This window comes from Panthera onca, chromosome A2, assembly GCF_046562875.1.
Source record: "Panthera onca isolate mPanOnc1 chromosome A2, mPanOnc1 haplotype 2, whole genome shotgun sequence".
NCBI classification, from domain to species: Eukaryota; Metazoa; Chordata; class Mammalia; order Carnivora; family Felidae; genus Panthera; species Panthera onca.
Window position 1 is genome coordinate 52,473,640 of NC_138340.1, and position 14,987 is coordinate 52,488,626.

At 50.2% G+C, this 14,987-nt stretch overlaps 1 protein-coding gene across 1 annotated transcript in view; it reads left to right on the forward strand.

Annotated features, from left to right (window-relative positions):
* Window positions 1–14,987, forward strand: part of SLC6A1 (solute carrier family 6 member 1) — a 44,018-nt gene that overhangs the window by 14,061 nt on the left and 14,970 nt on the right. Inside the window, exons 2-6 of the mRNA XM_060631770.3 lie at window positions 8,873–8,935; window positions 10,629–10,958; window positions 11,365–11,496; window positions 12,285–12,385; window positions 13,485–13,594. Of these exons, the coding sequence (XP_060487753.1) occupies window positions 10,721–10,958; window positions 11,365–11,496; window positions 12,285–12,385; window positions 13,485–13,594 (581 nt within the window). The 5' untranslated portion in view covers window positions 8,873–8,935; window positions 10,629–10,720. The remainder of the gene's footprint in view (window positions 1–8,872; window positions 8,936–10,628; window positions 10,959–11,364; window positions 11,497–12,284; window positions 12,386–13,484; window positions 13,595–14,987) is intronic.

The window sequence follows — 14,987 nt, forward strand, 5'->3', positions numbered from 1 at the left end:
TTATCACAGGGATGCTGGTTACCTGTGGCCCATCCCCCAGCCGTCCCAAGAGCTCAGTGGCAGGCAGGGCCAGACTCCAGCTGGTATCTTTATCCCCCTGCACCCAGTGTGGGACCTGCTCCCCAGAGGCACACAGTCCATGCGGACGGGATTGGACTGAAAACTGCCTTGACAAGAGGAGGTGCTCCGTTGGGCTTTGCAGACATTTAGGGGCCAGGGCACATGTTAGCAAACCACTGATTGAGCTAGACAAGCAGGGTGAGAGGAGAATAAGGATGCAGATCAGAAGTGTCGTTGGAAGGCGCCGTCTGCCTCCTCTCCTTGCACTCGGAGGAGAACCAAGGCACAGAGAGCGGAAGGGACTGCTAGAGATCACACAGCTAGTAATGTGTGGAGTGGATTCCCACAGGGGCCTGCGACTCCAAAGTCTCCAGCTAGCCACGCTGTCTCCTTGCCCTGCAGACGTGGCCCCGAGGGCCAGCTCCTTGCTGCTGCACGAGAGCTGGGGACCCCCAGAGGGGATCACAGCCCCTTGGGGCTGGCTGCCTCCCCAAAGGACTCTAATTAGACCCCTGGGGCCTGGCAAGAGCTGCTCAGCCTGGATCCCATGTGGTTGCTTGTTGGCCCCTGGGATACCGGCGGGTTTGCCCAATACGACCGTGGGGACCAGTTAGCCTCCTACGGAACCAGACCTCTTGGGTTTCTTAAAAAGAGCGACAGGCCTTGTCCTTGTGGGGGTTTTCCCTGGAAGGAGTTGCTTGCTGGAGATGGGCCACTCTTACACACCACAAAGGTGGCATGTGAGGGTTCCACAAGCATCCCACTAGAGACAGCAGAATAGAGTGCTTAAGAGCGTGGACACAGGAGCCCAGCTTCCTGGGTTCAATAGTTAATACATATAAATCATTTACAGCAGGCCTTGGGCATGTTAGTAAGGGCCTAACTCACTTCCTTCCCCCACTCTGAGCTCTTTTTCTTTCTATCTTTGTTAATGAAAAGTTGTTTTTGTTGTTTTTGCTGCGTGCAACCCCAAAGAAAGAGAGCCTTAAGTCCTGGAGTTTATTTCACCGTTAAATGGGTCTGTTAAGCCTCTAGCAGTTATAAAGCTGGTTTTTTTTTTCTCACTCTGGTTGTTGGGGCAGGGGAGGGGTGTGTTCTCTGGCCTTCTCCTATATTCTGGTTTGGAGGGCACCCCGGAGAACTGGACCTGCAGGCTCTCAGAGGCTGCAAACAGAGGGGAAGGGCTTGAGCCTGGGTTTTCTCATCTGCATGGGGCTGTGAGTCTGGGGAAACTCATCTATGTGAGTCACATCTCTTCTCCTCAGAATCCAGCAGGCAGGCATGAACAGTAGTAAGACTACATATAAAGGCTTCAGAGAATTTCACACAAGCCTGTGTCTGGGAGGCACCTGCTAGGTGAGCTGATACCACCAGACTGTGAGTCAGCGGGCTTGGGTTAAATCCTGTGTGACCTTGAACAGGTCATTTGACCTCTCTGAGCCTCGGTACCATCATCTGCGAAATGGGAGCTAGTAATCATTGTAGCTTCAATGTATTTAGCACTTGCTGGGCCTGGCACAGCACTAGAAAATTCTAATCCAGTCCTCACGCTTTGTGAAGTGGTTACTGTTGGCCCCATTTCCTGAAGAGGAAACAAACACTTGGAGAAAATAAGTAACATACTTGAAAATCACAACAGGATGCTGTGAGGCGTAGGCATTCAATAGATGCTCTTGAGAAATGCACCCGGGTCTGTAAATGACCTCTCGGGTATGTTGAGGCAAGTCAGGAGTGTGTACCAGCACAGACCTGCTTTCTTTCATCTCTTAAGTATGAATGTGTAATGATCTGGGGGGTCTGAAAGAATCATACCGTTTGTGTCCTGTGTGACCTTGGGCCAGCCACCAGCCTTCTCTGGGCCTTGTTCTTCATCTGTAGACTGCTGGGGTAGACCAGGTGTACCAGTGTGGCAGAGAATAAGTCTCAAACAGGAAGGAAGCTGCATAGGCCCTAAACCCCGCTGGCTGAGGGTCCAAGGAAAAGGGCTAGCCGTCTAGACCTGAGGTCATCTATTTTGCCTGCAGCTCTCACCCTGGCAAAGATTGACTTGTTGCCCACCCCCACCCGACTCAGGGGAGGCCTCGTAGGCCCTCTCCAGCTGCCCCCTCTCCATCCGAGCACCTTCTTCGGGGAACCTTCCCTGGCCTTCAGGACAGTCGGTGTCAAAGGCTGCCCACGACACCGGCATCCATCTGCACGCGTCCAACCTCCTTCTGACCTTCCGCACATGATGATCAGCTATTAATTGGTCCTCGTATTTGTGCCACATTTTTCAATTACAAAGCACTTCCCCGGCCATTCATCTCTTTGAATAGTGATCCGAGCTGCTATTTACTGAGCACTTCCTGTGCGCCAGGCCCTCTGTTTTCACCAGCCTCTCTCCACGCATCATCTTGATTCAGAGTTTCACAACAATCCTGTGAGGTACAGGAGTCCACATTTATAGATGAGGAAACTGGTACTCCAGCATGCTTACGTATCTGGCCCCTGGTCACACAGGAATTTGAACCAAGCTCTTGGAAGAATCAGGGTCATCCCTAACCTAGACCTTCCAAAGCTGCCCTGGGCACCTGAATGACTGGGTCCTTGTTAAAACGCAGCTTCTGATCCTGTGGGTCTGGAGTGGGGCCCAAGGTTCGTTCTTTTTTCTTTCTTTCTTTCTTTCTTTCTTTCTTTCTTTCTTTCTTTCTTTCTTTCTTTCTTATGTTTATTTATTTTTGAGAAAGAGAGAGAGAGTGTATGTGAGCAGGAGAGGGACAGAGAGCGAAGGAGACACAGAATCCAAAGCAGGCTCCAGGCTCTGAGCTGTCAGCACAGAGACTAATGTGAGGCTCAAACTCATGATCTGAACCATAAGATCATGACCTGAGCCCAAGTTGGACGCAGAACCGATTGAGCCATCCAGGAGCCCCATAAGAGAATCACACTGGATAACAATGCCCCGGGTCAGTGAACAATCTGAGACTGCTTTACAGTAGCCCCAGGCTGGCAAGCCTCAGTTTCCCTGTCTGTCAGATGGATGAAATAGCTTTTGGCTTATGGAGATGGAATGGGGACTGGATGATATAACACCTGTGAAATGCCTGGCACACAATAGGTGCTCAATAAATGCTGGCTCTTCTCCCTTGATAGGAGCTGGCATGGGTTTGGATACACAACAGATGCTCAATAAATCTATTGAGCCCAGCATTTTCCCCCAAAGCAGAGAATAAACTGCATTATGTTTCCCTTTGGAATGAAGCCAAACCCAATATTAATTTTTTTCTTGAGCCGCAGAATTCCAAAAAGAAATAAAAGCAAGTAGAGTGATTGCAGTATGAAGCAAGCCTCTGTAATTTCTGTAATTACAGAATGGGAGCAAGACAAAGCAGGAGTATGCACAGCGTCATGGGAGGGAGCGGGGGCCCCTACTCCCAGGCCTGCTGCTCCCCCCCCCCCCTTGCCTTCCTCGCTCTTCATGGTGCCCCACTCGCTCTGAGTGGGTTCTGGGCCCACCCCCGGACCTGGACAATGGCAGCCCTGAGACACTGGCCTTGACCTTTTGGCCTCTGCCCAAGTCTCCACCCCATGCAGCCACCAGTCCCTCTGATGCAGTGGGACAGAGGGAGGATTGTCCAAGGCGGCTGCCACCCACTCCCCTCCCCCCAGCCTGCCATCTGTGCAGGGGGCTGCTGACAGCCAGTCTGCTAGCAAGGCCTGTAAGCCCCACCTCCAAAAGAGAAACCCGGTCAACTCCTCACCACCTCTGCCCTAGCTGCCACCATTCAAGTCACTGTCCTCTCTCCCTGGACTCTCAGCCTCTTAATGGCCACCCCCTGCTTCCCCCGCCCCCACCCCCCTCGCCCTGCCCTTCTGCAGCCTCTTCTGGGCAGAGTGAGACTTTTAAATGTAAGTCAGATTTCCCCCACCACTTAAACCCTCTACTCTCTTCCATCCCGTTTAGAAGAAAATGTGAACTCCTTGCTGTGGTCTCTGAGACCTTGTGTGATCTGGCCCTTGCCTGCCTCTGACTAGTTCTGTTCCCTCCTGTACTGGACTGCAGCCAGCCCAGCCTCCATGCTGACTCTCAAACATGCCAAGCTTATTCCTGCCTCAGGGCCTTTGCACTTGCTGTTCCCCCTGTTTGAAATAATGTATCCTAGAGAGTCATATTTCTGGCTTCTAATGCAAACTGGAAAAAATTTTTGTTCAGGCCAAATAAAACAAGCCCAAGGGCCAACTTTGACCCATTTTGCCAGTTCTGATCTAGAGCTTCCAAACTACATTTTTTTTTTTCTTATAAAGCATTTCCTCACTCAGGGGTTGGCAGAGGTATTCTTTCTGCTTGGTTTGGCCCTGTTTTTAACAATGGCTTTGGGACTTGGTCTCAACGTGCACATCGAGGAAGGAACATTTTCATGGGAACGTGTTCATGGAAACATTTTCACCACTTTGCTGCCTTGAGTCTCTTTCTTTAACTCCTTCCCAGAGCCTCCCTGTGTGAGTCTTCTTCTCTAATACTAATCTGATCATATTATCACCCCCGTTGCATCCCTGCAACTGGCCCCTAAGTTCCTTAGCCTGGCTTTCAAGGTCCTTCACAAACTGACCTTCCTATCTTCAAACCTCCCTACTTCTGTTTCTCCACCTGGGATGCCCTTCCCTCTTTCTGACCCTGATGAACACCTATTCAGCCTTCAAAACCCAGTTCCAATGTCCCCTCATCTGGGATGCCTTCTCTGGTTGAATTAAATCATTCCTTCTAGGCCTACGGTGTCTTGTTCGTACACTCTTGCTGCACATATCATAAGGTATTATGATTGGCTGTAGACAGAGATATTTCTCCTTCTAGGCTGTGACCTTGTCAAGGTCAAGGACCTGGTCTTGTTAATGTTTGCAACCCAAGTGTCCGGCCCAGCTCCGTGTACACATTAGACCCTAGTAAACATTTACAACATGGAATCTTCCTGCTGGTCCCTGTTAGTTCACGGATTCAAACTCTGGTTCAAAATGCAAAGTGCTAGAAATGATTGTCCCATCCCTGTTTCAGCACCCAGCATATGCTGAGTAAGTACTTACTGAAGAAAGGAAGGAGTGAATGAGTAGGTGAGTGAAAGTGGAAAATGGATCACTTGCAGTCACACATTAACAGTGCCCTTTAGAATGTTAACTTCAGTGGAATTCAGCTAACGTGGGAGAGTATTAAGGAGGAACACGTAGCCAGATTCTTGGTCTGCGGAATATCGTCACCTGATGGGGAAGATCCAGAAGGCTCTGGAAGTGGGCCTTGGAAAAATGTCCCAAATCACAAGGTGGTGAGAGGCATTCCTATTACCCATTGCGTCGGCAGGTGGAGGAGGGCTGCAGAATGGCACTGTACAGGCTGGTGAAGAGATGCCCGGTCTCACAGCGGTGGGTCCACAGAGCCATCTCGACACTGAGCAGCCCCTGGAGGCAAAGCGCAGGAACCTGTTTCGGGAAAGGGGAAATAGCAACTGGCTAGAAGGTTGGCTCCTGCTTCAGAGAGCATTACGTTTCTAGAAAGACAGCCAGATTCCTCTGCTGTGAACTTGAACATGCCTGTGCTTTCCATGTGCCGTTTTTCGGAGAAAGGGAGCGACAGGTTAACCAGCTGGTGTCAGGAATGAAAATTGGCAAGAAGCTATTCTTGGGGGGTATTAGTGGGGCCGCTTCTGAATGTGCTGTCTGTAAGCATCGGGCCCTAGGCTTTTTAATGAACAGGGGCCCTTTGATCATTTTCCTGCCATCTACTAGATGCTTTGGACTGTCTTTTTCTTGCCAGACTTGACTTATTACAGAACAGTTCTTTATTTTATTAACTGACCACACAAACGTACCACTCCCAGCTTCGACTGGCCCAAGGTGATCAGTTAGACCACTCCTAAGTTGGTATACAGAGAACCCAAAGCATGGAGATTTGAAATTTTCATTAGCTAGTTTCCCCCCTGGAGGCTAAAAGGACTATTTCCATCGGTCTGAAAATGCTGAAAGTCTGTGAAGGACCGGATGATACACCCTCAATAAATGTTAGCTGCTCTTAGTAGTGGTATTGCCATCGTCACTACCACGATGGCCTTTTGGGAAGCTGTGACACCTAGATTTGGAACCACAATCCGCACACATACAGAAATAATCACAGTGATGATGAGGGCTGAGGTTTCCTAAGCACTCACTCTGAGCTAGGTATTCCTTCCCCTGCTCTACATGCATGATCTCATGTAACCCTTCACCGCCCCATTTTACAGATGAGGATCAAAAAGGGGGTGGAACTTGCCCGGCGTTAGTAAACATGAAGGCGAGCCGAGGTCTCTGATGTAGCCCCGGGGCTGTCTGTCCCACTGCCTTGCAAGCCAGAGGGCCTTCTCCGTGGGGATCCCCAAAGAAGCACCAGTTACATCAGTTTGTGGCCTTATATTGTTACCTTCACATTTTGCACGTCTTCTAAAAGGAAGGCTGCACACGCGGAGATGTGGCTCTTCAGAGGGCAGTTACGGGCATCTGGCTAAATCTTTCTCATATTCTGAAGATAGCATGTATGCCTCTCTCATGCTGAGCTCTTCAAGCAGCCGTGGACTCTGATCTCTCTGGCCTTTGCACGAGGTGATGCTAAATGTACTCATGGAGAGGGTGGTGGAATAAACCGCCCGGTGAACCAGAACTCTGCTTCCTCCCGACCTTCCACCTTTCCTATGTGTCGATGTTGAATGATTTCTTCAAAGGACATACACACCGTGTTTCCCTCTTAAACACACCCTGCCATCTCCCCTGCTTGCTGGGAGTAAGCCAGAGGGGCACCTGTCTGCCTGCCTGCCTGTCTGTCTGTCACTCTGTCTGTCTCTGTCCCTGAGTGGTGTGGGGCAGTCTGAGGCCCCAGTGCACAGCACAGTAAATTTTAGTTTGGTTTGATTCTCTGTGGATAATCAACAAATGTATCCAGAGTGGAGGCCAGAAGTTGTTGTTCCTGTAGGCTACAGAGAACTTGGTCAAGTGGTAAGGGAGTAGAGATTCAAGACTTTAGCAGGAATCCTCTGAGTCAATGGGAGCAAACAGGAAATTTATGTTACCACTATGGGGATGCTTTCTTTGTAACCTCTAAACACAGGTATGTAACCCAGTCTTAAGAAAGCCTGGAATGGCAGACACAAATGCTTCCAAGATTCTCTCTCCATCTTTTTTTTTTCTTTAGTTTATTTCTTTATTTTTAGAGAGAGAATGGGTGGGGGAGGGGCAGAGAGAGAGAGAGAATCCCCAGCAGGTCTGCGCTGTCAGTACAGAGCCTGATGTAGGACTCGAGCCCACGAATTGTGAGATCATGACCTGAGCCCAAGTCAAGAGTCAGACACTTAACCGACTGAGCCACGCAGGTACTACTCTCTCTCTGTCTTTGGACCTCTGATTTCCTTCCTTCTCAGCAGATCAGCTTTCTCCGCTACTCTGAGTATAGATGGGAGAGGCTGGTCTTCTTTCTCAGTCTCATGCCAAATTCCCAGGCAAGGAGCTTTGATTGACTAGCCAGAGTCAGGTGATCAGCCCTGGTCCAAGGTGATTGGATCCTTTTGGACAAACATGGTGGCTGGAGCCCACAAGGGTAGGTCATGGGGACAGTAAAGGGCATCACTGCTTTGATAGTGAATGGCTAACTGCCCCCCCCCAACAAAAGGGGTTCCATTTTAGCCTCCCCTTTTCCTGATGCTGCTCTCTCTCTTGCATATCCCAAGACTTCCTGGTGGACTACAGAATGAGCTACCATCCCTGACAATGGGAGGTCACCCTACCTGAGTCTGGAGTTCCTTCTGATGGCGCCAGGCCCACGTCAGGAGCTAGATGGGCATCTGAGACAAGGCTGTGGGTCATCCTTGAGAACAAGAAACAGGGTTGGCAGTAAAGTTTCGATGGCCTGAAGGTGAACTCTGGTTCACCTCTGGCTTTCTGTGAACTCTAGGAAGAGACAATGGTGTTTGGTAATGAGGACTGCGCGTGAGGGGCCGTCAGGTGGGTGCACAGCCCCCAGGGTCCCCCCAGCGGGGCAGCGCTGAGGGAGGAGGCCGCACATTGCTTTGGCTCGCCTCCTACATCTCAGACCTCAGACCAGTGCTTCACACATTCCCGTGAGCCCTGGGGATTCCATACATTTATTCTGCATGATTTTATTAATTTAAAAATGTCTTATAGAAACTTAGAAATGTATGGTAATTTTTGGCAGAAATTTAGAAATAATGCTAAAAATCCAGAAAAGCACACACAAAAAAAGGAAATAAAAATGACTCTTATAAACTAATCACTGTGAATACCTTAGGATATATCCCTTGGGTTTTGGAGGGTTTTTTTTTTAATGAACAGATTTGGGGGTGGGGAGTGGGCAAAATTAGGATCATACTAAATGAACTATTTTGAGGTCTGCTTCTTTCACTCCATAAAACAAGGTACCGTCTCTCGTGTTCTTAAGGTGGTCTTTTACAACATTTCTGCATGTTTGGTTGGAGGATGGAGAAAAATCTCAGCTGGGTTCGCTGGCTCCCAGTTGGGCCCTGAGGAGCTGCATCCTCTCTGTCGCCTTCTCTTTTCCTTCTCATAAAATGATGGAGTGACATCCTTGCCTTGCCCTCAAGGCAAGGTCCTGAGATGGCAGCAGGCCCCTTCCAGCATGTTCCCAGTGCCCCGTGGCCAGCACCACACTGCATGGACTCACGTGGTCACCCGGCAGGGGCACTCAGAGAGAGGCTTCCTGCACCCCTGCCGCTCTCCCCCCAGGGCTGCCCATTAGCCACTGCCTGCCAGCTCACCAGGGTCCCTCCTCATGTCTGCTTTTCAGGATCCCACCCAGGGGCTGCAGAGGGCACTGCTCTGGAGCTGACGCACCACTGAAAATCATCAGGTAACATCTGTAACCAAAATCATTACAACCATTTGTGGAGTTCTCTCTGTAAACCAGTCAGGTGAAAAGTACTCTTACAGCTATTAAAGCTTAGTTTTGCCACCCTTCTACAGGCTAGATAAGATTACTCCCATTATATAGATGAAGAAACTGAGGCTAGAGCAATAAAAAACAGTGCTTAGGGTCACTCAGCTTGTAAAAGGCAGACTGGAGATTTGAATCCAGGATGGGACCGAGCCCAACGTCATACACCGTCCTCTACCCCACGCTGCCTCTGGAACTAAAGAGGTAAGGAGAGTGCAGGGTGTAGGTGGGATATATCTTGGGTCAGAGAGGTCATGTAAACTAGTGGTCCTTCTTCAACTGATGGCTGGGACTGGCTCCCAGCATAAGAATCTCCTTTTGCAGAATTTGTTAAATGTATGGATTCAGGATGCATCTCCTTGAGATTCTGATGTGGGACATCTGGCGTGTGACCTGGGAATCTGCATCGTTACAGAGTTTCGCAAAGAACTTGGAAGCGTGGCCAGGCTTGGGGTTGCTGAGAAAATAGTAACAAGTCCCCACCATTTGCCAGGTGCAGGGTCCTCATTGAATAAGCAAAGAACAACCGCCCGATGAAGGACATACTATTATCATAACTCAATTTTTTAATATATTTTTAAATTTATTTTTTAACTTACATCCAAGTTAGTTAGCATATAGTGCAACAATGATTTCAGGAGTAGATTCCTTAATGCCCCTTACCCATTTAGCCCCTGCCCCCTCCCACAACCCCTCCAGTAACCCTCAGTTTGTTCTGTGTATTTAAGAGTCTCTTATGTTTTTGTCCCCCTCCCTGTTTTTATATTATTTTTGCTTCCCTTCTCTTATGTTCATCTGTTTTGTATCATAAAGTCCTCATATGAGTGAAGTCATAGGGTATTTGTCTTTCTCTGACTAATTTCACTTAGCATAATACCCTCCAGTTCCATCCACATAGTTGCAAATGGCAAGATTTCATTCTTTTTGATTGCCGAGTAATACTCCATTTTGTGTGTTCTTTATTTATCCATTTATCCGTAGATGGACATTTGGGCTCTTTCCATACTTTGGCTATTGTTGATGGCACTGCTATAAACATTGGGGTGCATATCATAACTCAATTTAAAAGATCAGGAGAGCAGGGCCTAGAGAGGTTAAAAAATATTCTCAAAGTCACACAGCTCAAATGTGAAAGAGGACTGTGATGATGAGAGTCTGTGCTTATATACCGCCTTCACTCACCACCTGTACTGGGTCACCTCCCTGTTCCAGCCCATGGTTAAGCCCCACCATTACATTGGTCATGGTTACTATGACCTCAGGGAATGAGAAATCTAGTTGTACCCCACAAGGCAAAGATGAGGAACACTTAATATTTCTGTCTGAATATTTGGTCTCCTCGGTTTTCTTTTCTGAGCAAGACCCATGACGAGGTTATGTGACGCAGATGCAGGTTTGACGTTAGCTCAGGAGCTATGAAGACACCACATCCCCACGCACAAGTCTAGAAACAAAGGGTACTGCCCTTCCTCTAGGAGAAAGAGGGCTTATGAGAGAGCCTTCTCCAGCTCCTAGGTTGTTTGGGGTTATTTTATTTTTGTAATTTTGGGGCAACTCCAGGATCTTGCCGCCCTTCTGTGCCTATCACCCCACCCCTCTCTTCTCCCAGGGTGACCTTGAGCCGCAAAACTGCTGTCCGCGTGGACCGGGGCCGACATCGCACGTCCATCTGCCAGGACCTCTGTGTCCAAACTCCGAGACATGGCGACCAATGGCAGCAAGGTGGCCGATGGGCAGATCTCCACGGAGGTCAGCGAGGCCCCTGTGGCCAATGACAAGCCCAAAACTCTGGTGGTCAAGGTGCAGAAGAAGGCAGCGGACCTTCCAGACCGGGACACGTGGAAGGGCCGCTTCGACTTCCTCATGTCCTGTGTGGGCTATGCCATCGGCCTGGGCAACGTCTGGAGATTCCCCTATCTCTGCGGCAAAAACGGAGGTGGTAGGTGCTGGCCTGGCAACCTCCCAGCCGGGCCTGGACCCCTTGGAGAGTGTCACACTTGGGCGTTTTCTGGGGCAAACTCAGGGGAAGGGGTCCCCTAAAGACTCCAAAGGGAGTACCAGGCCCCATTTCCTGTTTCTTGTCCCTTAACCAAAAGATTCCCAAAAGGACAAGTGTCCTTTGTTAACACCACCAAAAAGTTCACCTCTTCATTTTGCAAAGAACGGGGGACATAGTTTGAGCAAAGGACATCCTTGGACCTCAGTTTGGCTGTGGGTGCTGCTATTGAGGCAGAGGGTAAGGATATCATGGCCGGGACCCGAAAATGCCCTGCCGTGATGCTCCCTCTGACCGGGGCTTCTCCAAAGCCTTGGGGTCACGAGCGTCTCTCTTCTCAACCCCACAGGGGCCTTCCTGATCCCCTACTTCCTGACCCTTATCTTTGCGGGGGTCCCTCTCTTCCTGCTGGAGTGCTCCCTGGGCCAATACACATCCATCGGGGGCCTGGGGGTGTGGAAGCTGGCCCCCATGTTCAAGGGTAAGTCTGCAGAGTGGGGGGCCATGTGCTGGTGCTCCTGCCCACAGAACTATGGTGAAACCAGGCCCTTCCCGGCACTTCCATCCCCACTGGAGAGGGGGACCTGCTCGGTTCGCTTCTGAGCAGAGTGGAGCCCTCACAAGGAGCTAGGTGATAGATGGTGGCATTGACTATAATCTAGGGTGAGGGAGGTGGACAGGAGTGCCAGTGCAGAGCCCCCCCCCCCCCGACCAGCCTGCTGTCCTGTGAATTTATTTCCCTAGCCAGGGGTGGTGCAATTTTCTTTGCTTCCTTACTCAGTGCCTGACACTCAGATAGATATGTGGAGAAGCATTCTTGCCTGGCAAGCTCAGACTCCTGCCCCACCTGCAACCAGCCAGTGCTGGGCCGCAGACCCAAGTTCCCACTTGCCAGATGTGTGTGACCTTAGCTAAGTTCCTGCCTCTCTCTTAGCCTCAGTGCCTCAATAACACCTGTCTCCAAGGGCCAGTGAGCTGGTGGGCATCATGGAAAATGATAAGAATGGCACTCACTGGACAGTTATAATTTTTTTTAATGTTTATTTATTTTTGAGAGAGACAGAGACAGAATGCGAGTGGGTTAGGGGCAGAGAGAGTCCGAAGCAGGATCCAGGCTCTGAGCCGGCAGCACAGAGCCTGATGCAGGGGTTAAACTCACAGACCGTGAGATCATGACCTGAGCCGAAGTCAGATGCTCAACCGACTGAGCCACCCAGGCGCCCCATGTAATTATTCTATGAAATGTCATGCTGGCGTGTCCACTCCCAGGTGTGGGCCTTGCCGCTGCTGTGTTGTCATTCTGGCTGAACATCTACTACATCGTGATCATCTCCTGGGCCATCTACTACCTGTACAATTCCTTCACCACAGTGAGTGGACCCTTACACCGCCCCCTCCAGAAGGAGCCAGACCCAGAGCCTGCTCTCTGTCTGCTGGGACTACCTTTCTGCTCACAGTGCTGTTCCTTGGGTGGAGGGTGTGGTTTGTGTTCAGTGGTCCCTGTCTCCCTGCAAGTTGTAGCACCATGAACCAACAGCTGCTCTGGGCCAGCCACTGAGCCAGGTGCTTCATGGGGGCTAACATCTACTCCTCTTGACACCCTTCTTTTTTTTTTTTTTTTTAACGTTTATTTATTTTTGAGACAGAGAGAGACAGAGTATGAACGGGGGAGGGGCAGAGAGAGAGGGAGACACAGAATTGGAAGCAGGCTCCAGGCTCTGAGCCATCAGCCCAGAGCCCGACGCGGGGCTCGAACTCACGGACCGTGAGATCGTGACCTGAGCCGAAGTTGGACGCTTAACTGACTGAGCCACCCAGGCGCCCCTTGATACCCTTCTTAAGGTGGCTTTTGTTAGCTCATTTCATACAGACCGAGACTTCCTTGGTTCCAATCCTGACCCCAGGATATACCAGCTGTGCAACTTCGAGAAAGAAACTTAACCTCTCTGAGCCACAGTGCTCATTTATACAATGAAGGTAGAAAGGAAACCTGACTCATAGAGTTGTTGTGAGGATTAAGGAGTAAATATGTGCAAAAGGCTTAGGATTGTACCTCACAAAGAACAAGTACAGTAAAGTGTTCACTGTTAACATCAGTGTGCAGAGGGTCAAACAGGCGAGATCTCTTACTCAAGGTCACATAGCTAGGAAGCGGCCCCCAGATGAACACACAAGATATTGTGGTGCCGCTCAGAAAGCTGGTTTTCAGAGGGATATGATCAAGGTTCAAGTTTCAGCTCTGACACTTAGGAGCTGTGCGATCTCGAACAAGTTGCTGCCCCTCTCTGATCTCTAAAATGGGGATCTCAACATGACCTGCACCTGAGAGCTGTTGAAGAGGGGAGGCGAGGTAATGGATGGCTATGAGGAGGCTCGGGGGACTGTGAGGATGGACAAGGTACGCTGGGACCACTGTTGCCATCCCCTGGGGGCTCAGTTGTGTTTGTCCGTGCCCCTGTGCCTTTGCAGACGCTGCCGTGGAAACAGTGTGACAACCCCTGGAACACAGACCGTTGCTTCTCCAACTACAGCGTCGTCAACACCACCAACATGACCAGTGCCGTGGTAGAGTTCTGGGAGTAAGTGTGGGGCCATCGGTGACAGGGGTGCCTATCAGCCAGGGCCAGCAGGAGACAGAGGCACCCTCAAAAGGGTGATGGGAGCTGATGATGTGTGCAGGGCTGAGGGGGAAGCGAGGGAGAGTGAAGTCCCTTTCTCCCTCCTAGAGAGCTGGGCCATGGAAAGGGCCACTAGTTACAAACTAGGGAGAATGAATTGCTTCAGTACAGAGAATGAATTCCTGCCTTCTCTCTCCTCCTGACCAGTGGCTCCTGCCATTGGTCAAACCTAGCTAGAAGCCAGAGGACAAGGGAGCCAGCCATATAGGCATAGCAGCCAGCCTCCTGGGGCACAGAACAGAATGGACAAGGGTGAAGAGTGAGCCCCCGGAAGGGAGTAACCAGCACAGGACAAGGAGAATTGCCAGGAGAGGCCAACAAAATCCCAGCTCATCCTGAAAACCAGTCCAGTCTACTTAGAATCCCAGAGTTGTTTGGACTAAAGGCACACATGCACACACACACACACATGCATACACACACACACACACACACACACACACACACATACACGCACACATACACACACGGTACATACTGAAGGCCGTGCTGATTGTATCTTCAGGAGAGCACATCATAGATTGTGTGTTGGGATATTGATTTTACTAAAAGGGGCCTTGGGATCCAAATCTCTTTGGCATGAAGGAGGCATTTGTGTTGGGTAGCTTGAAAGGGTCTGGGAGCACTCTGGAACTGTTCTCAGGAGGTGTCAGAACACGTGATGCTAGTCTTTGTGCAGAAATGTCCTTGGCTAGGTTGGTCTCCTTACAAATAAAATTAGATTCTTTGGCTTCTGCTTCTTTCCAGCATCTGCCACATACCCATTCCGGACTGCATTCAGCCATTTATTCAGTAAACATTTCTTGAGTGCTTACTGTGTGCAGTGTGGTTAGAGGCATGGCAAACATAAGCAAACAGGCAGTCGTAACACCAGATGAGCAAGGCTAAGAGGGGGGGATGCACGGGAGGCTAGAGGTGCCCCAAGTTGGTACCTGGACCAGCCCAGGTGAGGAGTGACATCTAAGGATGAAAACCACATAGGAAGGACAGGTGTCAGCAGGAGGAAGAGAATGCATGAAGGCTTGGAGGCAGGTGAGCGCAAGCCAGGCACAGGTGAGGGAATGGGAGTCGTCCAGGCTGATGAGCATTTGAGGGGCTTCAGGGGGGGCTGAGACTGGAGAGAAAAGTAGGGCCAGCCCAGAAGGGCCTTGCAAGGTCAGCCTGGGGGAGGCCGGGCTTCATGCTGAGGAAGTAAAGAGCTATTCACTGTAGGGTTTTAAGCAGGTGAGTGATACGATCAGATGTACCACTTAGAAGGGCCTCTGGGGCTAGAAGGGAGTGGGGACAGAGCAAA